Source organism: Octopus bimaculoides, chromosome 2, assembly GCF_046866305.1.
Source record: "Octopus bimaculoides isolate indiv1 chromosome 2, ASM4686630v1, whole genome shotgun sequence".
Classification (NCBI taxonomy): domain Eukaryota; kingdom Metazoa; phylum Mollusca; class Cephalopoda; order Octopoda; family Octopodidae; genus Octopus; species Octopus bimaculoides.
The window spans coordinates 154,229,668-154,255,454 of NC_142929.1; the positions used below are offsets into that span (position 1 = coordinate 154,229,668).

General features: G+C 32.3%; 1 protein-coding gene across 3 annotated transcripts in view; it reads right to left on the reverse strand.

Annotated features, from left to right (window-relative positions):
* The window catches only part of LOC106870474 (carbonic anhydrase-related protein 10), a 588,026-nt gene that overhangs the window by 69,622 nt on the left and 492,617 nt on the right, over positions 1 to 25,787 (reverse strand). The window contains exons 10-12 of one of the 3 annotated variants that reach the window (XM_089347963.1): positions 23,043 to 23,172; positions 22,391 to 22,462; positions 16,507 to 16,602 (exon numbers count right to left, since the gene is read on the reverse strand). In XM_089347963.1, coding sequence (XP_089204089.1) covers positions 22,456 to 22,462; positions 23,043 to 23,172 — 137 coding nt within the window. In that variant the 3' untranslated portion in view covers positions 16,507 to 16,602; positions 22,391 to 22,455. Of the gene's footprint in view, positions 1 to 16,287; positions 16,603 to 22,390; positions 22,463 to 23,042; positions 23,173 to 25,787 lie in introns of those variants that run through there. The other 2 variants (XM_014916580.3, XM_089347964.1) reach the window with 2 other exon arrangements.

Here is a 25,787-nt window from a genome sequence, read left to right on the forward strand (position 1 = left end):
ATATATATATATATATATATATATATATATATATATATATATATATATATATATACACAAGCGTATGTATATGTATATGTATATATAAGTGTATGTATGTATAAAGATCTGTGGTACTTCATCGGTTACAATGACGAGGGTTCCAGTTGATCCGATTAACGGAACAGCCTGCTCGTGAAATTAACGTGCAAGTGGTTAAGCACTCCACAGACACGTGTACCCATAATGTAGTTCTCGGGGAGATTCAGCATGACACATAGTGTGACAAGGCTGGCCCTTTGAAATACAGGTAAAACAGAAACAGGAAGAAAGAAAGAGAGAAAGTTGTGGTGAAAGAGTACAGCAGGGTTCGCCACCACCCCCTGCCGGAGCCTCGTGGAGCTTTAGGTGTTTTCGCTCAATAGACACTCACAACGCCCGGTCTGGGAATCGGAATCACGACCCCACGACCGCGAATCCGCTGCCCTAACCACTGGTATAACCGTCTCCACTGTATAAAGATATACATATATACATAGACACATACATAAACACATACAAACATTCTTACGATCAAATTAATATTCAATGACCTATATCATCATGATACCAATAAACTCTACTTAAGTTTTGACAGTTACAGTGTTAATGTTGATCGAGTTGGTCGCTTGTAAATTATACACAGCAAGTCATTAATTTTAAATGAGTCTGACACATGCAACATAACTTTGAATTAGTCAACGAGAATATAACGCATTTAGTATATTGTGTATATCATACCTTTTACATTGTGTATTCGCTGCTATGATACTAATACTAAAACATAATGAACAAGATAAGTGTTTAGACAAATGGGAATTAAGAGAAATATAGTTGGTTATTTAAATGGTTTTGCGAGACGTATCAACGATTTAAATTACATTAATCCTCTTTGAAGTGAGATTTGTTTTAACTTTCAGTCCAGGGCTTCGATTCGCTTTACACAATAAAACATTTCTAGGAGGAGGGTCAGTAATGCTACATACACACTTAAATACATACTCTCATATATATATATATACATGTATGCATTTGTATGTACGTCAATATATACACTCATGCTTACGTACATACATCCGGTCGTTGCGGTTTGATGTTGATACTAAAACAACATACAGTGTGAGCCGTAAGAGAATAATGGATGTGTCATTCGTCCCTGTAACATAGCGGTTCGGCAAAAAAGAGCCAATATAGTTAGTACTAGACTTAAAATGAACTGGTGTTGATTTGCATTGACTAAACACTTCAAGATGGTGCCCCAGCTTGGAAGCTGCATAATGACTGAAACAAGTATTTTGCATGTAAACATGTCTCCATCTTTCTGTTTACTCATCTCACTTTTTATTTCTTACTTTCTTTCTTTCTTTCTTTCTTCCTTTCTTTCTCAATTCATCTCTCTCTCTTTATATATATATATATATATATATATATATATATATATATATATATATATATATATATATACATGTTTGTATGTATGTATGTATGTACGTACGTACGTTTGTATCTGTTTGTGTTAGTTTCTTTTGCGATAAGATGTGTAGAAAACTATACCCCTTATTTGCTGAATATAGAAAAGTAACACAGTGGCTCCAAAATGTATTTTATTTCCAACGGCAAAAGTAAACTCTTAATTTGGTCTAGTGTAGTCTGCTCGAAAGGAAATACGAACACAAAAATCCCAAAAGCAAAAGCAGAATAGCCTAGATTCATTCCAAATAATAAAATGTATAACACTGGAAGTTTATAAATGTTTATCGGTAAATTAATTTTGTATTCTGTAACCTTTAAATCCGAGTAATGTCTGTTTAAAAATCAGACTCTCTCTCTTTCTCTCTCTCTCTCCTTTCTTAGTCTGTTTCTCGCATCCTCATGTTTCTGTTTGTCTGTCTGCCTGTCCTCTTTATATATATGTTCTTTGTGATAGTTAAATCAAACTACACGCACACATGCGTACTCACTCTTTTTTCCTTCTGGAGTTATTTTTTAATATTTGGTGTGGTTAAGGCGGCGCGCTGGTAGACTCGTTAGCACGCCAGGCAAAATGCGTTGCGGCATTTCGTCCGTCGTTACGTTCTGAGTTCAAATTCCGCCGAGGTCGACTTTACTTTTCATCCTTTCGGTTCAATAAAATAAGTACCAGTTGATTACTGGGATCAACTCACCCCTTCTCTCGAAATTGCTGGCCTTGTGCCAAAATTTGAAATCAATATTTGGTGAGGTTAAAATGTTGATTTATATATGGGTAAAGGAAAAATTACGCTTCAAAACAAAAACAACTGAGTAATAGAAATTTTATTACTTTTAATAATATAGTAAGCTGATTAATTAATTCTGCCGATTAGAAGATTTGCAAGTCACTTGGCTCAGAGCCAGGTGCTCAACTTGAGAATAGTTTCTCTCTCTGAAATATCAAGAGAGCTGTAATATCATGAGCGCTACGCGTCTTTCATGTCAAACTCACGATTGTTTTTTTAGAAAGGATCTCTAATGCTAAGTTCACATAATATCTCACCCCTCATCCTGAAATATAGTCCAGTTAGCATTGTAAACATATAACTTCAGTATGATCTCAACCCAGAGAAACAACAAAGAAAAAAAAAAGAGAGAGAGAGAGAAAACAGATCATTGGTTTCTGATATTTTGAAGCACCTAATTATATAATTTGGCATCAAATGCACTAGTATCGCAAACGAATAATAAACGTTTCGCGCTCTGTCGGGAAGAAAGTTACTACTTTCTTGATCTGTCCGGAAATTGTGTTTAACAGGCTTATCACTTATGCTAAAATCAAAGCTGTTAATTCATAATTTATTCGTTAGTGTATAAATACCAGTGAAATATTGGTTTGACATTTTTGGCAGAAGGCAAGCAACTTTAGGTTAGAGGGTAAGTCGATTACATCGACTCCAGTGCTCAACTGATACTTATTTTATCGACCCCGGAAGAGATGAAAGGCAAAGTGGACCTCGGCCGCATGTGGACCCAGAACGTACAGGAGGATTAAATGCTTCTAACCATTTTGACCGGCATGCTAACGATTCTGCCAGCTCACCGCCTTATACTAGTGAAATATTAAAAGCATAAAAACAATTATAATAAATGTTTGCTGTTTCACGCCCCCACTTCCCACCAGGTAATTCCTAATCCAGAAGACGTGTTATCGAAGATGCTTCGGTTATTATCTTCATGTTTTATATTTCGACGTAATAGACCAAGGATTACATTATCCAAGTATCATTGTCCTCTATATAAGAGAGGATGGTGTTACATGAGGGAGATGGTGGATGTTGATAATAACGGAGGAAGCAATGATGAAGGTGGAGGTAATGATGATGATAATGGGTGCATGATATAGATAGTGATGATGATAATAGAGACAGTAACTATGGTGATTATGATATTGATGGTACTAGGAATTATTGTTAGTTTGTGATGATAACGAGGAGGTTAAAGATGACGGCGTGATGAGGGGAAAGATAATAATGACTTCTAATAGGCACAAAACTAGAAATTTTGGTAGGAGTCAATTCCAGAACTTTACTGATACACTATTTAATTTATTCCAGGAGGATGTAAAACAAAGTCGATCTTAGCGGAATTCGAACCTAGAACGTAAAGAATCAGAGCAAATTCTGCCAATCCACCAATAACAATAAATGACGCAACAATAACAACAAGTGTCTTATAACTGAAGATCTAATCAGTAAAGTGGTTCAAAATCGTAAACATAACAGCAATAACAACAAATAGAACCTCAGAATCAAACATGATAGTTAGTGGAAGGGTGGAAAAAACACAAAGAAACAAATACAAATGCAAAAAAAGCACAAAAAAGGAAAACAAAAACAACAACCACAAAGGCTTCAAAATAGAGACTTAGAGTCAGTACATGAATTGATATCGCATATCTACTGGCTGTCTAGAATTATAAAACACTGCTGATATTATTTCGGCCGCTAACTGTCATCTTCTGCCTTCACCACAACCACAAGTCCAGAACGATGAGTTCGCAGTTTTGCAGCCGATAAGATCTTTTGAAACCGTCATATAATCTGTCGATAAATCATAAACCCATAATGCAAATAGACTTGTAATTTATGAATGAGTTCCATTTAATCGAATTTAACCACGTATGATGGTGGAATTCAGTTCTTTTTACTAATAAATCTCAAAAACTATGAAATTCCCAAAACCAGTCGTATGTCGTCCAATCAATAGTAAGAAGCTCTCTTTTGAATAATCCAGCCAAGGAGGTGAGATTGTGATCATCGTATCTCCAGGTTCATACAGAACCATATATTTTATGGTCAGCTTGCACCAATATTTATTTGATGTTTTTAAACAAGCGAGGGAGTAAATAGTTACTCAGCTTGCTAGAAGTAGCAGCCAAATCTTCCTCCATATCGTACACTAATAATGAAGTGCATCCTGGACGATGTGTTTATGACTATATAAAGAGATACGTTTACACAGGGATGGCTAGGTGAGCTCGATCACGACTGACTGGGAATACACAACAACAACAACAGAAATAGCAGCAACATTAACCATTTATTAATATTTTAATAGAAAATATGAGCTTCATAGGGTTGCTACTATCGTATATATTTTATCTCGTAATTATTTCAGTCATTGGACTGCGGCCACCTTGAAATATTTTGATAGAACGAGTTGACCCCAGTACTGTGAGACGAAGGATTTTGTAGAGTGTCTAACAAGGAATTCATAGATACGATATAATGTGAATGATGAATTAAAGAGAGGGAAGTGATAACAAATTCCGTTCAAGAAGAAAAGCGGTAGGTGCTGAAATGATAGCTGAAGAGACAAAGAATAAATATATATCCATGAACAATACATAGTCATGTATAATATATACATGTATATATAAATATATACATAGAATCATACAGTGGCTTCGGAATTGCTTCTTATACACACGCACGGATACACACATTCGCCCGCGCACAACGTTGACAAATTCACACGCATACATCTATAATATATGATACATGTGTATGTATACACACACACACATAAATATATGTAGACAGGAGGAAGTAAGAAGAGAAAAGATGCAAAGGAAATGACAGTCGGTGTGATATATATCTATATATATATATATACATATATTTATATATATACATACATCACACACATACTATATATATATATATGTATATATATGTATATATACAAGGAAAAAGGTAAAGAAAGAGAAGAGAGTGTCACGAGTACATATATATAGCATGAAAAAATAAAAACACATTGCAGCCCTGCATACACATGAACACTCCTATACATATACACACCATTACGCACATATTTATAAAAAAACTACAGCAATAACCAACCTAAACAAACAGCAAAAATTTTGATAAAAGTTTTTGTGATTTGAAAAATATGTGTTTAGCTGCACAAGGATTTAATTGACAATTGCACCCACAAAGAAACTAACTTCGTTCGCTCTACACTTGTCACACCAGAAAATTAGATTCTAGTGATTATTTTAAACGAACAGAAATCAAAGGCTAACGTCAGAACAGAAGCAATCCACAGTGAAGTGAGCAGTATCAATTGTAAAGTTTTATTCATCGATACCTAATTATAGTTTACTGCCTTATTAACATTATTGAATTTTGTTTTAAGACTCTCATTAACTTTGCTGTGTGACTGATGCTATCGACGATATCAAAGAGTAAGATACCAGATCAACTAACAATTGATAGACGCCACTAAAATTAAGAGGAAATCTGTATAACGTCAGCTTATGATTACGTCTGCCCCAACTGTGTCATTGGCCGAAATTAAGCATCGTGCGTGTTTGTGTATGTGCATATATAAGAGTGAGTATATATGTGTTTGTGTGTATAAATATGTATATGTTGTATGCGCATGTGTGTGTGTGTGTGTACGTAATTGTTTGTGATAAGGTATATGTTATATGGTGCAGAATTTTATTAATTTTCTTTGAGCAATGATGATTAAAATAATTAATTAGAAAATAAACAAGAGGGTAATACTTGATCGTCGTGACAATATAGTATTAGCAAGGAGAATTTTCAGATAGGAGAATTTTATTTCATTCATTTGCATGTATAAAATCAACAAGGTAAAAAAAAATAAAAGCATGGCAAATGTAAAGAATTAAAATAAATCAACTTAAAAAGTCTTAATTTGGCTGGGTAGTTATTTTAATCCTCAATTTTGCAACATGGCTTCTTAGTTCAAATACTATATTTTTTCAAATTTTAAACAAAAAGGCATGTTCAATTTGTCGATATTTATCATTCCTAAAGATAAAATACATATTTCTTAAAGTTTTAGTCGCGTGGAAATGAAAAATAGTGATGTATTTCACTAACGGTGAGATATTTTAAAATTTATTGGTTAGAAGTAATTGTACGGTTTCAACTAGAAAATCGAACCAGTTTTCTAATCTCGACTAGCTTAGAACATTATTTCATGACTTTAGATTGAGCTGACATCTTAAATCTGTGGCCGTATTTGTTTCTTATATGTGAATATGAATATGTGATAGTGATGCCGTCTAAAAGGCATTAGAATTTCATATAGTTTAAACACAATCATTTGAAAGCTACAACATTTCTATATACAAACCCGGACTGTTTAACTCTTACACTAGAGCAAACCAGTTATTTTAATGCCTTACTTTGCAAATAATGTCTCCATGTACTAACAACGTTGTTTTCACCGTATAAATACTGAGATTTTGATAAGATTACTGTAGTAACCCATTATTATGACGATTTATTTCAATCATTACAATGGGGCAGTTGCCTGAATATATCTTCAATAATCAAAAATATCTCAGTGAAGCTTTTGCATGGATAAAATCTTTCATACAGCTGTATATTTAAAAAAGAAAAAAAAACTTATTCATCGGAAAGACACATTTTAGTTTCTTATAAGAAAAAGTTCTTTAGTTTTCTAATTATTGTAGTTTCTATCTGGCTCACTTTAACTTCTTATGCACATTTGCTAAGCAGTAGTATTTTCGTGTTCCATAGTATTCACCTGTACAATAGAAGCTTGCCAACATCAAATATCGATCACAATCATTCAATTAAAACCCATCATGCACTGCGTTCTCTGAGCATTTTACAAGAATCCCACTGAATAGTCAATAAAAGCATCGCTTTTTTACAGTCCAAAGCATTTTTCAAACTTTTCATTTACGCCATTGAATGTGTCAAATTATAATCACGGGGAATTAAAGAAGATTATTTGCATACTCAAAGATATTATACCATTGTTGAGTCGTTGAATATTTATTAACATTTGAGTCAGTTATTATCTAACACGAATTGGAAATTTGGTATGGCACGACGCTAAAAATGTTGAGTGTAAACAAGGAAGTTACAGTTTCGGTTATAGCTAATGTGCAATGTTTCTCATCGATCATGTGATTGTAATTCAACTCCAAAGCATTTTTTCTGAGTTACTGACCTACAAAATAAATATTCATTCAATGTTTCTCACCTCAGCTATGAAAGACATTGATAATATAATCGCAGAGACACCCGAATGTAGTTATAGAAGAACAGAACAAATCGATGTCTATTATTATCGTTGTAATTAATATTATTAATTACGGTTTCTTTTATTAGCCATAGGTCTACATAACAAAATAATTCATATTAATAATTAACATAATAGGGTTTTATAGTTAATTTGTAATCTATATCCTGAAATCGTAATTAATATAAATATTAGTGTGTTACTATAATTTTGTTTTATATTGTAAATATCATACAATTGTTGTTTGGAGAAAACTAATTGGGACTGATGCGAAAAATATTATTCTGAATATGTGTTTTTAAGAAAGAAATTAATATTTCTTTTCATACAATATCTGTTTACAATCTCAAATAAACACAATGTGTAAAAAACATTGGTATAAAGATATTTTGTATTAAGAAAAACAAACAACACTTCATTATTCATATAATATTTTTCAGAGAGACTTTAGTCTCTGAACTCTATTATAATTTTGTGGCACAATGCTATTCACTAGAAGCCATGGCAAAAGTTGCTTCTATAAAAAAAAACAAAAATTTTCAATAATTGATAGTTCGAAGTTTTTAGATGAACAAAAATTGAATGAGAAAGGAGAGAAACTGAGTGAGATAGGTAAACAGATAGAGTGAGAGTGAGAGGAAGAGAAAGAGAGTGAGAGAGAGAGAACGTGAGAGAGAAAGAGAGAGAGAAAGTGAGAAAAGGAGTAATGAAAGATGTTTATTGTGTGTTATAAGAAAATATAAAGTTGGAATATTCTATTTATACGTTCATTATAGGTATACTGTCATAAACAAACCAGGGTGGAAAATTTTGAGAATGGCCAGATCATGGAAGGTAAACAGTTAAACTAAACCTCTTTTTAGAGGCATTGTTGTTAGAAAATTCATTAAAATAATGCGCCAATACATGTAAAAATACATATATACTTTGATATTTTTCGGATCTGATATTAGTGTCTTGAAAATAGAAAGTATAGCAAAAATAATGCAAAAAATACCTAGCATACATTCTCAATCTTAACCTTATGTTATAAAAAGTACATTCAACAGTTAATAGCTTATTTTATGACATTCGGTTAGAAAACATATCTCACCTTAATTGTGATAAAAAAAATTCTCCGTAGTCTTCTTATTGATCAGAATTAGAAACATGAATTTGCTTATTTGTTGAAATGAATTTCCAGATTCTAGATCTAAGCAATTAATTAAACTATGAAAAGCATAATGTTCTCAAGTTGAGCCAAGATTTATGAATATCATGCATCTAAATAATAATAGTAATTATGAAAGTTTCATAGGTTAAATTTGTGATATGTGTTAGAAAACCAATTCTACGAAGTTGATATAATTCTACAAAGTTGTTTCGTATTAAATGATAGTTGGAGAATTAATATTTTAGTAATTAAAAAAATCTCAATCTTTATAATGCCTCTTAATTGCAGCTTGAACAATGAGAATGATAGGGAAAGGAATACATGTGTGTAATTGAAATTAAAATATATCTGTTATATATATATATAATATATTGACACACACACATATTTAAATTATATATATATATATATATATATATATATATATATATATATATATATATGAAATATTCATACATACACACATATACATGTATGCATATGTATATACTGACATATAATATGTATAGTAACTAGGGAAATTATAGGAGAATGTTCGGGCGATTCAAAAGTCATTTTAGCATTTCAATAGTAAAGTTTTTTCAGTTGAAATTTTGTTTTTGTAGATTTATTATAGTTATAGATAATACTATGATGCTATCTTGTAAAGTGTCTTTATTAAGATGAAAGAACATTAGTTTCTCTCAAAATGGTACGATATAATGGTAATCCTGTTCATTTGTCCAGGCATAACTAGTTCAGCTGCTGACGTCGGTCATTTTGACTGGCTATATATATGGCGGGGCAGTAGACCAGCTATCTTGGAATCTCTGAGCCATGACAGTCAGCGGGGTAGACTGGATGGTCTAATGAGTGTAGTGAGGAAGTAGTTGAACGGTTCGGCGAGGAGTGATGAAATGTGAGAGAGCGATAAAGAGAGAGAGAGAGAGAGAGAGAGGGAGGGAAAGAGAGAGAGAGAGAGGGAGGGAGAGAGAGAGAGAAAGAGAGAGAAAGAGAGAGAGAGGGCAGGCGAAACTTACATTCAAGAGTTACTTGACCTCAACTGGCCTCGATTCTTGGTCGGTTTATAGTAACACTCAAGAGATTTTAACATTAACCTATATATGTCTATATATGCTTTACATATATACCAACACACACACATGCACACACGCACACACACATACATAAATACACGCACACACACACATGTATGTATATACTTAAGTATATATATTTGCATGTAATATATTAAAAAATGTGTGTGTGCATGCTTATACATACATACATACATACATACATACATACATATATATATATATATATATATATATATATATATATATATACGTTCATAATACATATACATATATACGCACATCCATATATATATACATACATACATATATACATATACATATATATATATGTATATATATATACATATATATATGTATGAATATATATATGTATATGTATGTATGTATGTATATATATATATATATATATATGTATATATATATATATATATATATATATATATATATATATATATATATATATATATATATATATATATATATATATATATATATATATATATATATATATATATATCGAAGCAATGGCGCAAACTCGGTGTTTACGTATAATCACAGTTTAGGTCAGTTGAAATATGTTTGTCACATATTTCAACTGTTAAAAGTATATACACTGCAGTTACCGTGGAGAAAAATTCTCTCTTAACAGAAATTGTGATACATACATAGATACATAGATACATACATACATACATGCTTGCATGCATAAAACACCCCCCCACACACATATACATATATATATATAATTGAAAAAATAAAGTACTAATCAAATTTAGGATCAATGGAATCATCTAACGCCATTCCCTTAAAACGGTTGGCTTTCAGCTTAAATTAGAAACCATTATAAGCAAAATACTTAGCGGCATGTCTTCCGGCTTTTTACGTTCTGAGTTCAAATTCCGCCAATATTGACATTGCTTCTCACTCTTTCAGGGTTAATGAAATAAATACCCGCTGAGAAGTGGGATGGGTGTAATTGACTCGGTCCCTCTCACTAAAATTGTTGGCCTTGTAAAATTCTAAAAAAAACTTCAACAATTTATGCCTTTTGTACAGCATCACTATGTGTACCTCTGCGTTCCAGAAGTGTGCAGCATTGTCTTTTGAGTATGTTCAATTCAGCTTGTATACTGCATTAACTTTCTTTGTTGTGGGATTCGTTTTGATTTTCTGTTGGTTCAGTGCTACGTACGTTTTGTAAAGTATTTGTTGTTCTATTCCACTGGAGATTTAGGTAGAGTACGTTCTGTGTTTTAATATTAAGTGATGAATGTAGTCGGTATGGGCTGTGTACAGGGAGTGTACAGTTAAAATTGTGCTATTGAAATGAACGCATCTTGCGTAGAATGTGTACTATATCTAGTAGGGCTCCTTTTGAACTGTGTGTAAACTTGGTAGCCCTGATATCTGCTTTTTAAGAATTAAACATTTCTTTACCATATATAGTGTTCTACTAATTGGTACCATTGACAACTTACTCCCATATCGTGCATATTTCGCTTTAGCAATCTTTGTACTGTGACAGATTGTCCATCCCTTTCAAAGCCATGTCTTGATCAACCGGGACCAAAATATTTACTACGGTTCATGTACTCTAGTTACATTTGGGTTGTTCTTTTCCTTGATATTATTATGGTTTGAGTGCCGGTCAAAGAACCTTATAGTACTTGCTCTGGCTTTTTACGTTTTGAATATATATAGCTCACCAAGGTCAACTTTATTTTTCATGGCTCCCATGATAGTAAATACCAGTAAAATTCTGAATTAATACAATCTTCTATCATTACTACTACTACTACTACTACTACTAAAGATGTTAGTGTGAATCGGAAATTTACAAACCTGAGATTTATCTATTTAAAACCTCTTTGTATTCCAGTCTAATTGTTGATAAATTGATACATGTAACTGAGATTACATAGAAAAAACTTAATAAGTTTAACAGCACTGAATTAGTTAGATATAACTACTTAACTTTTTACTGATATAAATAATACTTTCCGTTATCTACTTCACACCCCTTAATGATGACAGCACAGATTTTGCTGCTCCATAAGATGTAATATATTAAAGTAACATTTTCTTACGTCTTTTATACAATAATGCCTAGTTCCTGCTCTCAAAATTGATGCACTCTTACTCCCAAATTTCCTTGTCATTGATAAGGCCATATCATTCGGGTTTAGATCAAAATTTCATTTATTTTATTTTGTTGTTTCTAGTTTTGCCAAGAGGTCTAAAAACATCATAAATAACAGATTAATGACGGAGGTAATTATTGTTTCCCAAGCTCAAACTCATAATCCTTCGCAAAGTTGATAAGTCAATCAAGACAGTAATTAATAACACACCAAAGTGGCCTTGATATTACAGTTTGCACATAAACTTGAATGTCAAACTGCACACACACACATGCACACACACACGCATACACACACGCGCGCACATACACACGGTTAACCTATTGGCATTGGTGGATTCCCACAGGCATGTACGCTGTGAACACACTTTCCACGTCGATTCAGCATGATAATGTGGAATAAATAGACTTTTGAGTTACAAGTACAATCCACAAAGAGAGAGAGGGGAGGAGGAAGAAAGAGAGAGAGAGAGAGAGAGAGAGAGGGGGGGAGAGAAAGAAAGAAAGAGAGGGAGAAAGAGAAAAAGAGCAATTAACAAATCAACGCAAGTACTGGATTGGTACTTCATTTATCGACCTGGAAAGGATGAAAGGCAAAGTTGACCTTGGTAGAACTTGAACGCAGAGTGCTGAGATGCAAAATATATTCCACAAGACATTCTGGACGATACTAAAACGATTCTATCAAGTCGCCATCTTTATTAGGAGTACCAATTATTTTACTTTACTGAAATATAATATTATTATAAATATAGTTTTTTTGCTGTCATGTACAATTGTTCTCCTCCAAATATTTCATAATTCTACTTTGGTATCTTTTCTCAGCATTGCTTCTAGTCCAAAAGAAAACTTTGAGTACAGTCATGGGTATTCGTTCGAAGAGATGACAAACAATAATTTTCAGAGGGAGTTTGAAACATGATATGTGTTAATAATTTACGTAATGTTGTTTTTATTCCCACCTTTAACAAGTTTCTTCCTCAACAAGGCATTTCACTGAACATGAATTCATGATTTCATAATGTATCGTTATACACTGTTCTGTTGTTAATATTTCCATCGAATTTGGTCTACGCTTTTTTCTTTTTCTTTCTTTCTCATAGCTGTTATCGTCGTCGTCATTATCAATGTCGTTGTTATTGTTTAGTTCTAAGCCATAACTACATCTTCAATGTATCCTCTCCTTTGTTCAAGTACGTCATATTTGAGTGAGGTTTGGTAGTTATATTTAGCATTTCAAGCAATTGCATATAGGATCGTTTCTCCGTTGGTTCATCCAGTGTTATCCTTATGATACAGAATCTTTCATTATGATATCCATTAGGAATTTTGGGCTCATTAACAATCTGCTACATACTTTCCTTGGTTTTTATATTTCAGAGTGATAAAGGAGTACTTTTGGTTTCAAAAGAAAGTCATATATCATGCTCTCAACATTTCGGGGTCCATTTATATTTTATTAGTTATGACTATGAATTGTTGCAAAACAGTTTTGATTAAATCGTGAAATATTTCGTGTGATATTTCCACGCCGGTTATCTCTGTGGAAGTTCCGTGGCACTCTGAAAAGTGTTTTCCAAAGCACTTTGTTTTATCTGCTTCGAGACATTTCTACTACAAAGAAACAATATCTCTTTCTTATCCTCTTTCTGTATTGCCCCATATTTCTCCGACTAGGCAAGCGACTGTATATTGCTGTTGTTATTGTTGTTGTTGTTATTATTATTATCAGTATTATCATTATTAATATTATTATTAATATTAATGTTATCATTGATTTTATTATTATTATTATTAGTGTAGTGATAGTATTAGTATTAATATTATTATTATTGCCATGTCTGATCCGATTATATGCTTTTTATATCACAGAAATATCGGGAATTTCATTCGTAACTTTTAACGATATAATTTCCATACACTCACTCTTCCGCGCTAAAAGTTAATTTTGTCGCATTTCAAATCTATTGCCATTCATGTCTCATTGTTATTTCATTGTTATTTTATGATATAGCAACCTTATTGTATCATATAAATTTTATTAAAAATACTAATGCACTTGTTTTCAGAACATCTTATTAACATATAAAATATTTTAAGAGAAATGAAGGAAAAATGTTAATATTTCCGTTTTGTATAATATTGCAAATTTAACAAAACTAATGGATATTTTGTTTCATGTAATTTCATCAATATAAAACAGATTTTCCAACATGTATTAGTTTTGCAGTGAAAATTCGCAAAGGAAACGAGAAAATATCGCAAATAATATAAATGATTAGTACCGAATTTTGAATATGCAACTTAAGTCGTTAAAAGTTTGAAAATTTAAAAGAAAGAAACAATTAAATAAAAAAATAACAGCAACAGCACCATCATCATCACTAACAATAACAACTACGGAATATGAAGTATGAGACAAGTTATCAGATTCTTCAGCCATATATTTAAGTAACCAAATAGACAAAAGAGAATGAAAATAAAAACTGTTTTGAAACGTAAGCATTAAATAAAGTGAGCCCAATTTCTCTATGGATTTCTATCTGATAAAATTTAGATCACGTTTACATCTAAAATATTATATGTAATATGATACGATATGATATTATTTGACATAATATAATGTTATATCATAGTGAAGGAATGATAGCTAAATCACGTATAAGTAGTACGATTACAACTGAGAAGCTGAGATTTATGATGTGATGAATGTTAAAAAAATAACAAAATTTTCCTATATATATATGTATATATATAAACAAATATAAATCTACATACACACGGACATATATATATATGCATATATGTGTGTGTGTGTGTAAGTGTGTGCGCGCGTGTGTGCGTGCGTGTGTGTACTTGTATGTACGAATACACTCATAAACATGCACACATGTATCAGTACATGAGTTGTTCTATGAAATTATATATATATATAATATAAACTGAGAATAATGGGCCGAATTTTAATTTATACGATAAAATCAATGTGGCTCTGCTACACGGTCATTAAGTGTCTGTAAAGACATATGCACACACACACACACACACATACATACAAGCAGACGCACGCACACACACACACACACACACATACACACACACACACACACACACACACACACACACTCAAACGCTCTTATTCCCTCTCTAACTCGCACTTATAAACGTGTGAAGGTGTATGAAGTTATGCAAAATAAATAAATAAATAAATGAATAAATAAAAAGAGAATAAATAGCCGAATTTTACTTTATGTAATTTCCATTTAAAGAACCGAAGATATTTATATTGGACTGATGATTTTTGCAACGCACAGTGAAGTTTTTATATAAAAAACAATCACAAAACTAATATATATGTATATATATATATACATATATATATATATATATATATATATATATATATATATATATATATATATATATATATATATATATATGTATATATATATATATATATATATATATATATATATATATGTATATATATATATATATATATATATATATATATATATATATATATATATATATATATATATGCATACATACATACATACATACATACGCACACACGCATGTATATATATATATATATATATATATATATATATATATATATATATATATATATATATATATATATATATGCACATACATACAGGTATACTCAGGTACAGGTGTTGCAAAGCTATTAGCGTACACTTTGGCAAATGATATTATTTCGCTGAAATATCTCTGAATCTCAGATCGACATAATGTGACATATATTGTTATTGAAGCATAGAGAAATAATGCTGCGTGTATTTTTATACAAATATCTTCGAACTTTTGATTGCTTGTATGAATATATGGTTATTCCCTGTTTATGAAGTTTTAAAAGGATACATGTCTACATATCTACACATCAGTATATGTTTATAACATAAGCATTGTTAAACTCCTCATTAGATATATTGATACATTTACAATCATTGCATATACACTTCCTCTCTCTCGCACACTCACACGCACATATAAACGCACATATTCCACACGCACACACACATATATATTTAATATATACACACATGTATAGACAAACATATACATATAAGTATATATATATATATATATATATATATGTATGTATGTATATATGTATATATGTATATATGTATATGTATATTATGAAAAAGCTATACACCATTTACGGAATAATAGATCACATGCTGCCAGGTTTACAACGGCGCAATATAGAAAAAACACCTTTCAACAAAATAAAAACGTTTTCGACTGGCGTATAAAGCAAAGCATACAAAACGACTCTGGATTTCTTGCGTCGATTTAAAAATATGAAATGAAATCATTAGTATATAGGGCACGATTTACTTGGCGATTGAGCGTTGTAGATGTCTTTCCCTTTTATCACTTCCTTTTATTTACCGGATAGGAATACGGCGATTGAAAGGCGCGAAAAGGAGGCAAAAAGGAATTGAAGAAAGCAGACGAGATGGGTGGCCGCAAGCAGGATATTACAATGTCTTTGTAAAATTATAAATTCTTAACTAGTCCAAATCTCGATATAGCACCTTTTGGTCTAATATATTTTTGTTCTTTATATTTGTAACGTCAGATCATCAGGTGTTCTCAGGGAAGACTAGATCTTGTACATAAAATAGCAGGATCTGTAAGAAGGGATAATAAATTCAAGTCAATATTAGATCAAATATTTTAAAAAGAAATTCGTGCTATTCATTGAATTTTGTTAGCGATTACAAATTAAATGTTTAAAATACTAATCTCGCCTAATAATAAACGAAAAAGGCTTTCATACATGTACATATTAAAGTGACCTTGACCTATGTTCTGATGTAATTTATTTAGTAATTATATCTAAATGACCAATTTTTATTATTTAAGTAAAAAATTGTGCTTTAAAAGGTTAAAAATAGAAAATGGAGAGTTTTTAATAGTTTCTCATTAATGATCATATTCAAAATGACAAGCGTATATCTTGCAATCTTCCATTTTCCAGCATACTAAATAAATTTGATTGAATATGACACTTCGAATTATAAGTTTCTTCTGTCAATAAGTTATTTCCTTTTTTACTTTTGCTCAATAATTTTTTTACGTTTAGGATGGATTCAGCAAAACTCCATTCAGTATATATTAGTCTTTGTGTTCTAAATAGAAAGATAACTGTCCCGATTAGAACAGTTACAGAAAAGTTTCTGACTTTGGAAAAAAACAAACAAACAAAAAAACGAAAAAAACAGGAGAGCAAAAAATGGCTGGAAAAGTTCGTTCTTTCTTGTTAGCTAGCATGATAATTGCTTAACGGTTGGCAATCAGAGTTATGTATTATATGGTATATAAAGATTTTATGGAAATGTTGAAATAGAAAAGGTTACTCTGATTTTTTTGAAAGATTATTTCAGAAGGTGCTATCTACCTAACCAAAATAAATAACCACTTCTATTCCTTCACAAAATGAGAACATATCATTGAAAGTATTTAATATGTTTAGACTTGTAAGAGATTTCTGATAAAATGCTCTTACTTTCTGTAACTATTTCAAATATAAATTATATTACAGTTCTATATTTAAGAGATGAGGAATTATATACATTATTTACATTGTTTACATTTGACGGATATTTGTCCTCATCTTATTTGTTGTTAACACAACGTTTCGGCTGATATGCCCTCAGCCTTCATCAGGTGTCTTGGGGAAATTTAGAACCTGAGATCTCATTCCTAAGGTATTTTAACGATGTTATTATTATTACTATTATTATTATTATTATTATTATTATTATTATTATTATTATTATTATTATTATTATTATTATTATTATTATTTTATGTTTGACTTTTGTTTTGCATTTGTACAAGTTGGATCCAAGTCTCACCCAGAGACTTCAAGAGACAACAGGTTAGAAGTTCATTATTATTATTATTATTATTATTATTATTATTATTATTATTATTATTATTATTATTATTATTATTATTATATTCAGGTCACTGCTTGGAATCGAACTCGGAATCTTGGGGTTAGTAGCCCGCGCTGTTAACCACTACGCCATATACCCACGGGCATATGGCGGAGTTTACGGGCATATGGCGAAGTGGATAAGAGCGTGGCTACTAACCCCAAGATTCCGAGTTCGATTCCAAGCAGTGACCTGAATAATAACAATAGTAATAATAATAATAATAATATTAATAATAATAATAATAATAATAATAATAATAATAATAATAATAATAATAATAATAAAAAAAAAAAAATTGTCAAAAAAAAAATGAAAATTTAATTATAATTTAACTTTACTTAAAAAAAAATTCAAACAGTACACCAAATCGCTTGTCCAATGGTTATAATGGAAGCGCGCCTGTCAGGAATCTGTCAGCCTGACGACGAAAAATTTTCAAATGGCAGAATATCTTCCCCGAATATGAACCTGGAAGGTCACTTAGACGGGATTTGTCCCAAATTAAGCCCCCAAAGTTCACCACCACACCGACCACAAAATCAAAAATGTAAAAGAATTAAATGGAACCGGGAAGAATATAAAGAAGTAATATACGCGTATTACTTTGCATTAAGTAGGCCAACCCAAGAGAAACACACCGCAAACTCCTACATAATTTGGAGGAGCCGGAATCCAGCTAGCAGACCAAACCTGGATGAAAACAGATTAGCAAATGTTAGAAGAGATATCCTCAGAAATACCAGACTCACAGATGCAGAATTGACCTCTATTAAAAGAGCGGTAGAGAATGACCTAAATATAAGTCAGGAAAGAAATAATGAAACAGAGGAGAGGAACGTTGGACCACAAGCATTGACTGAAAGGCGACCATCTGCCGAAACCACTCAAGAGCCTGAAGAAAAGTGAGAATATAATGACCCTAGGGAAAACAGCCAGGAAAATGATGTCGAAACAGAATTTGAAGACCACATATTTGCTGAACAACACAGAAAATCTATCACTGAAATGAAGCAGGAAGTTCTGAATGAGCTTGCAGTTGTAGGGCATACAAATATGAATGATAGAGGACCACTCCATAAACTACCAAATGCACACCAACATAAAACGCAAATAAAAATTGGCAACTGTGTTACACAAGAGATCATACAACAACTAAAACCCGATCTTAATAAATTAAATGAAATTATTTACTCTGTTGCTAAGGTAATCGAAAGGCACTGTTTAACACCCAAAAAGCCAACAATACCAAATTCGAAAAGAAAATCAAACTGGAGGAGTAGAATTGAAACTGAGATTGAATCGTTGCGAAGGGAGATATCAATATTAACTGAGCTAATATCTGGAAATGATATAAGATCAAGAAAAAGCAGGAAGATCGTGAGAAAATATGGACTCTCAACAAGAGAAGAACTAATGTCAGCGAATGAAACACTTAAACAAAAAGTTCAAGCGAAGGCTCAGAGAATACGCAGATTTGAGAAAAGAATCAGATTCTACAGGCAAAATAAGATGTTCAAATCCAATGCCAAATCATTTTACAGGGAAATAGGGAAAGAAAAAATAACCATTGAAAATCCACCCCTAATGGAAGAAGTTGAAAACTTTTGGAAAGGGATCTGGAGTGATGAGAAACCATACAATGAAAATGCAGACTGGATCAAACGCACTCAAGATGCCTACAAAAATCTACAAGAACAGGTATGGGAAGACATCTCAGTCACCGACCTAAGGAGGGCACTAACGAAGGCTCATAAGTGGAAATCCCCTGGTACTGATAGAGTACCAAATTTCTGGCTCTCATCACTCTCGTCCGCACACAAAATGTTAGTAATACTATTTAATAGTATTATGAAAGACCCAGAAAGAACTCTCCATTGGATGGCAAATGGTATTACTTACCTCCTCCCGAAAAATAACGAAACCAAAGACCAAAAAAACTACCGACCTATAACATGTTTGTCTACTACCTATAAGATTTTGACATCTATTCTAGTGGAGAAAACATATACGTTTATGGAAGAGAATAACCTCTTTCCCACTGAACAAAAAGGATACAGACGAGGCTCATACGGATGCAAAGATCAGCTCTTAATTAATCGCATGATCCTTGAGAACTGCCATAACAAGCGCAGAAATTTCAGCTCTTCATGGATTGATTATAAAAAGGCCTTTGACAGCATACCACATTCGTGGATTCTGAAATCGCTGGACATTTTCAAAATTTCTCCTGTGATTTCAGATTTTTTAAAGTATAATATGTCACTATGGAACACGAAGCTGCAATTATATCATTCTAATGGAGTATTGCACTCAAACAATATTAGCATAAACTGTGGCATTTTCCAGGGTGACTCGCTTTCACCACTAATTTTCTGCATAGCACTAATACCACTCTCAAGTGAACTGAATAGAACAAGGTATGGCTACAAAATTGACAACAAGAAAATAAGCCATCTATTTTATATGGATGATTTAAAGCTATATGGCAAAGCTGATGAAGAGCTTCAGGGACTATTACATACTGTGAAAGGATTCAGTGATGATATCGGGACGGAGTTTGGCCTTGAAAAGTGTGCCAAAGCCACTTTTAAGAAAGGGAAACTAGTAAAGTCAAGTTCAATAGAATTAGATGTCGAAACAGTAATAAAAGAACTTGAGCAGGAACAAACCTATAAATACCTAGGAATAAATGAAGGCTCTGGTATCCAGCATGCAAGCATGAAAGAGAAGGTTAGGAAGGAATGTTATAGAAGAGTTCGAGCAGTTCTGAAGTCTGAGCTGAATGCATATAATAAGGTGTTAGCCATAAATTCCTTAGCAGTCCCAGTTGTTCTTTATAGCTTCAATGTGCTTAACTGGAATACCAGTGAAATAGTCAAAATTGATAGAAAAATCCGCAAGCTACTGACTTGTAATAAGATGCACCATCCAAAGGCATACGTAGATCGTCTTTACCTTCCCAGAGCTCAGGGAGGTCGAGGCTTGATCCAGCTTGAACTTACGTACAAAACCACCACAATCGGACTGGCCAAATACCTTGAAACAACCAACGATTGGATGCTGAAACTTGTTGAAAAACATGAAAGACCGAAAAAACTTCACTCTATTCTGAAAGAGAGCAAAAAATTCGCTACCGAACTCTTAGATACCCACCAACTTGATCAGGTTGAAGGAAATGCGCCAACTGCTGCTGCAAAGAAAATAAAATTAATTGCAAAGACAAAAGCACATGAAAAATTAGCTAGCAGATGGGAACAGAAACCTCTGCATAGCAAGTATGTGGCTCGTAGCAAACAAGCTGATGTCGACCAGAAACGCACGCATCAGTGGTTATGAAGTTCAGGGCTAAAAGCAGAGAGTGAAGGTTTCATATTGGCTGCTCAAGACCAAAGCTTATTAACCCGGAACTACCAAGCCAATGTGATAAAAAATGGAGCTGACCCAAAATGCCGATTTTGTAACGATGCGATTGAAACTATAGACCACCTAATCTCAGGGTGTAGAGTCTTAGCACCTGTAGAATATAAAACAAGACATGACAGAGTTGGCCAGTATTTACACGGGACAATATGTCAGCATTATAAAATCAAAACCGCTGACAAATGGTATAAACACCATCCTGAAGCTGTGACTGAGGGAGAAAATGTATCGATTCTCTGGGACTTCTCCGTACATACTGACAAGGCTATAAAAGCTAATAAACCGGATATTATTATAAAATATCAGACAAAGAAGACGTGTTTATTAATTGACATGAGTATTCCCTCTGATCATAATATAGCGGCGAAAGAATTTGACAAGATCAGTAAATATAAAGACTTGCTAATAGAAATTGAAAAAATGTGGCACCTCAAGGCGACTACCATACCAGTGATTGCAGGATCTCTAGGAATGATGAAAAAAGGTACTGAAACCTATTTGAAAATGATACCAGGCTTACCATCCCTACAGGAAGTGCAAAAAATCGTGCTAACTGGAACGACTCATGTACTGAGAAGAGCATTATCGCTATGAAAACAACATCCATTCATGAACATTTTTTTTTCTTAAATACATGTTTTACCTGTGAATTTGCGTGTGTGAACTGGGAATGCATACAACGAGTTTCTCTGCCCTAGGTGTACGGAAAACACTCGGCGAGAAATGGAAGAAAATTTGAAGAAAGAAGAAAAAAAACAACATAATAATAACAACAACATCGAAAAATACCTTGGGAATGAGAACCCAGGTTCGAAATTTTCCCAAGGCACCTGAAACGTTGAATTAACAAGAAACAAGATGAGGACAAATATCCGTCAAATATAAATAATGTATATATACTATATTTTTATTAAATTTAGTTTATGATTTATTAAAACTTTTGCTTAGATATTTCATTAAGAGCTTCCTTAAAAATGTAATCAAATATAGTTTATGAATTAAACATGTTTACAGAGAAATAATTTCGGAGTTTACTAAAAGTAGTTCTTACCATTTACATCCATTTGATTCCACCCATACTCGATAAAACATTCTTAGTTTTTTCGGCGAAAACCATTATTCTCTAAAATAAAATAAAAAAATTAAAATCCTGTTGGAGAGTATGCAGTTTTGAAATAATACTTGGTTAATGTTATATTGCCATATTAACAGCGAGGCAGTAGATGACAAACAGAAAAAACAAAATATAATGCTTATTATTTAAGCTAAAATATTATATGAAATAAACAATACTAGAAAAGAATACAAAAGGTAAAAGCTAAATTCAAGCAAAAGTAGCAGTTTTAGAGAAGGAATATTCCATCAAGATATCCTTATCATCATATTTGATGGAGAACAATAAGGCAGTGTTATAATCAAGCTACAGTTTGATTAGTTGCCATAAATTGTTTTGTTTCTGGTAAGCATTAAAAGCACACAAGAAGAAATTTAAATGAATACACGACAATAATAATATAACAATATTAAGGAAGACAACCAAACGGTAAAGTTCAAGAATACAATGCAGACTAAGACAGTTTAGGATTACAGATTATAGGAAGACTATAAACGATAATAGGAAGTAATGGCAGAAGACAAGATCCATAAACAAAACGATGACAGCATTCGTATTGAACAATGGACAACAAAGGAATGATATTTACATTTTCCCCTCCATATTTTCCTCTTTATCAGCGTCTGTCTCCGAAATGTTGTCAACACTTTCTTTATTTGCATCCTCTTCAGTGGTTATCTTGGTTTTCTTTGTCGACAGTCCTTGATATTTCTCCCCAACTGAACAGAATAGAGCAACAACATGATACAATAACAAGAACATTCTGAACGTGACACATTCACCAGACACGAAGAAAGGATTCTGAAATATAAATTTACTATTTCACACCACAATCATCTATTGAAAAAGAAGTTTTAACAAATTTAAGACCACACTATAAATTTGATGAGTTGAATAATATTTTAAATACCAACTGCATTGATTATATATTTATTTAGTAAATCAAATGTTGAATTTATACATTCGCATTAGTTGTGTGATTATATATGCACAAATATAAACGATGACTTAGTCAAGAACGACCATTACGATGACTGACACAAAAAATTGGATCTGTATTGTATAGCCTGTCCAGTAAGTGAGCCTTTCTTTTTAAATATTTTGCTGTGTTATTTAATTTTATATATAATGACTCTAGATAATTACTTAAAGATAAGGGTATTAACTTACAACTAGAAATCAATGCATTTAAATTTCATTTTACTTTAAGATGTAGTTTGAAGCAAAACTACACGACCGAACTCAAGCTGGGGCACCTTCTTCATAAAACAAGGGCAATTCTGGTGGAAATGGTTTTGGAGTGTAAATCGCTTCCGAGTTCTCAAATTACGCATATTTCATCCTTTATTTTCAATTAAAATTTTGACTTGAATGTAGAATCTAATGTGAATTGTAAGAAATATCATTAAGCGATATCAAAATGATATCATGACACTAAATTGATATGGTTATAATCTTTAAATTTCATCTTATATTGAAATAAAGAGGAGTTTACAAACATGAAAACATTTGTCAAGACACACGTAAATACATGGAAGTATAACAATATGATTTGGATTGAAATATGAGATATCAGGTGACAAGAGACATCTTCGTATGAGAAATAAGTTCTCGATAAAAGAAGTGTGGATCTGTTGCAAAAGAAAATACCATTCTTCAATATTTCTTAATGTAGTGTTTAACTGCTTCGATTGGTTTAGAATCAAAGCTAGATTATACTACTGTAAGGTGATTCACAGACTAAATAAAACAACTACTGGTGCAATATAGTTTTTAAATAAAACTGGCTGAAAATGAATTAGAAACATTAAACATAAACAATTCAGATCTTTAACAATAGCGCAAATACATTTCGCTGACAGTTAAAGGCAATTTCCTGCTAATAAACAGAACATCTGCTGTATATATATATATATATATATATATATATATATATATATATATATATTTTATGAAAAGAATATCGTATCATACAAATAAGTGATGTGCAAATTCTACTAAATAACTTACTTGTGATCTTTATCAAAAGAGGTCATGGAAAATGTGTCAAATATATTCTCTACTGAAGGCAGCAGAAACAGTTATGCCCAGGACTCGGCATACACAATGTGCGTATACATACATTGATATATACAAGCATCCATCCATCCATCCATCCATCCATCCATCCATCCATCCATCCATCCATCCATCCATCCATCCATACATACATGCAACTCTACCTTAGACAAAAACTAACAAAACAAATTAACTGGTACTCGATCCTCCCAAAACACTGAAAATGGGTGAAAATCTGCCAGAAGAGGCGTAAAAAATAACGTAAATAAATCACCGCTCCCGCCATTGTTAAATTCGAGTGTGTCTCCAAACTGTGGAATACATCCAACTCAAAAACACTTTCAAATTGCAATTCGCAAAACATTTTGCTGCTTTCTCGAAAATTTCGTTGAGCAACAGACTATTCTCAACAAGAGAAAAAATCCGACCGATCTAATGTTTAAGGTTATCAACAATGTTGTTGGAGAGCACATGGAATCATGTGGTGTTAATTACTGGAATATTAATACTCTTATATACACAGCCGTTATTACTCTTAAAGAACACCTAAGAGAAATCTACAGTGAACAAAGTAACGAAATTACTAAACGGAAACAACCTAGATGGAAAACAAAACTTGAAGAAAACATCAACAACATGCTTCGCCATATTGGATGGTTAACTACAACAATAAAACGTAAGGGAAAAAATGAGTTTACACCTCACCAACTCTATCTTAGACAAAACCTAACGAAACTTTATGGCAACTCCTCACTCCGAGCTCTTGAAGGAAAGCTAATCACTTTAAAACTTGAAATTAGGACGATGAGCTAGAAACTCTGTTATCGCAAACGAATTTTTGAGCGAGCCAGAATCAATCGCAAGTTTGTTTCCAGCCCATAAGCATTGTTTAGAGAGATGAGGAAGGAAAATATTACCATTAAGAAAGCTCCTTCCTAAGAAGATCTACAATCATTCTGGTCAAAAATTTGAAACGAAATGAGGGGTTTCAACTTGAATGGATCATGGTTAAATACAATTGGGAGAGAATATTGTACCAACACTAACAGTAAAACATACAAAATTGGTGTAGAAACCTTCGCTATAGCAGCAGGCAAACTGCAGAATCGGAAGCTGACATTTTATAGAAACCAACTGATATGTATGTTCAAAAGGACTATGGAAGGTCAGACTGATATACGAAATTGGACAAATCTTTTTGCCAAAAATGAAATCACCGAGATAGCAGGAAACTACTGGAAAACATTGCTTGCCTAAAAATTATGTACAAACTGTA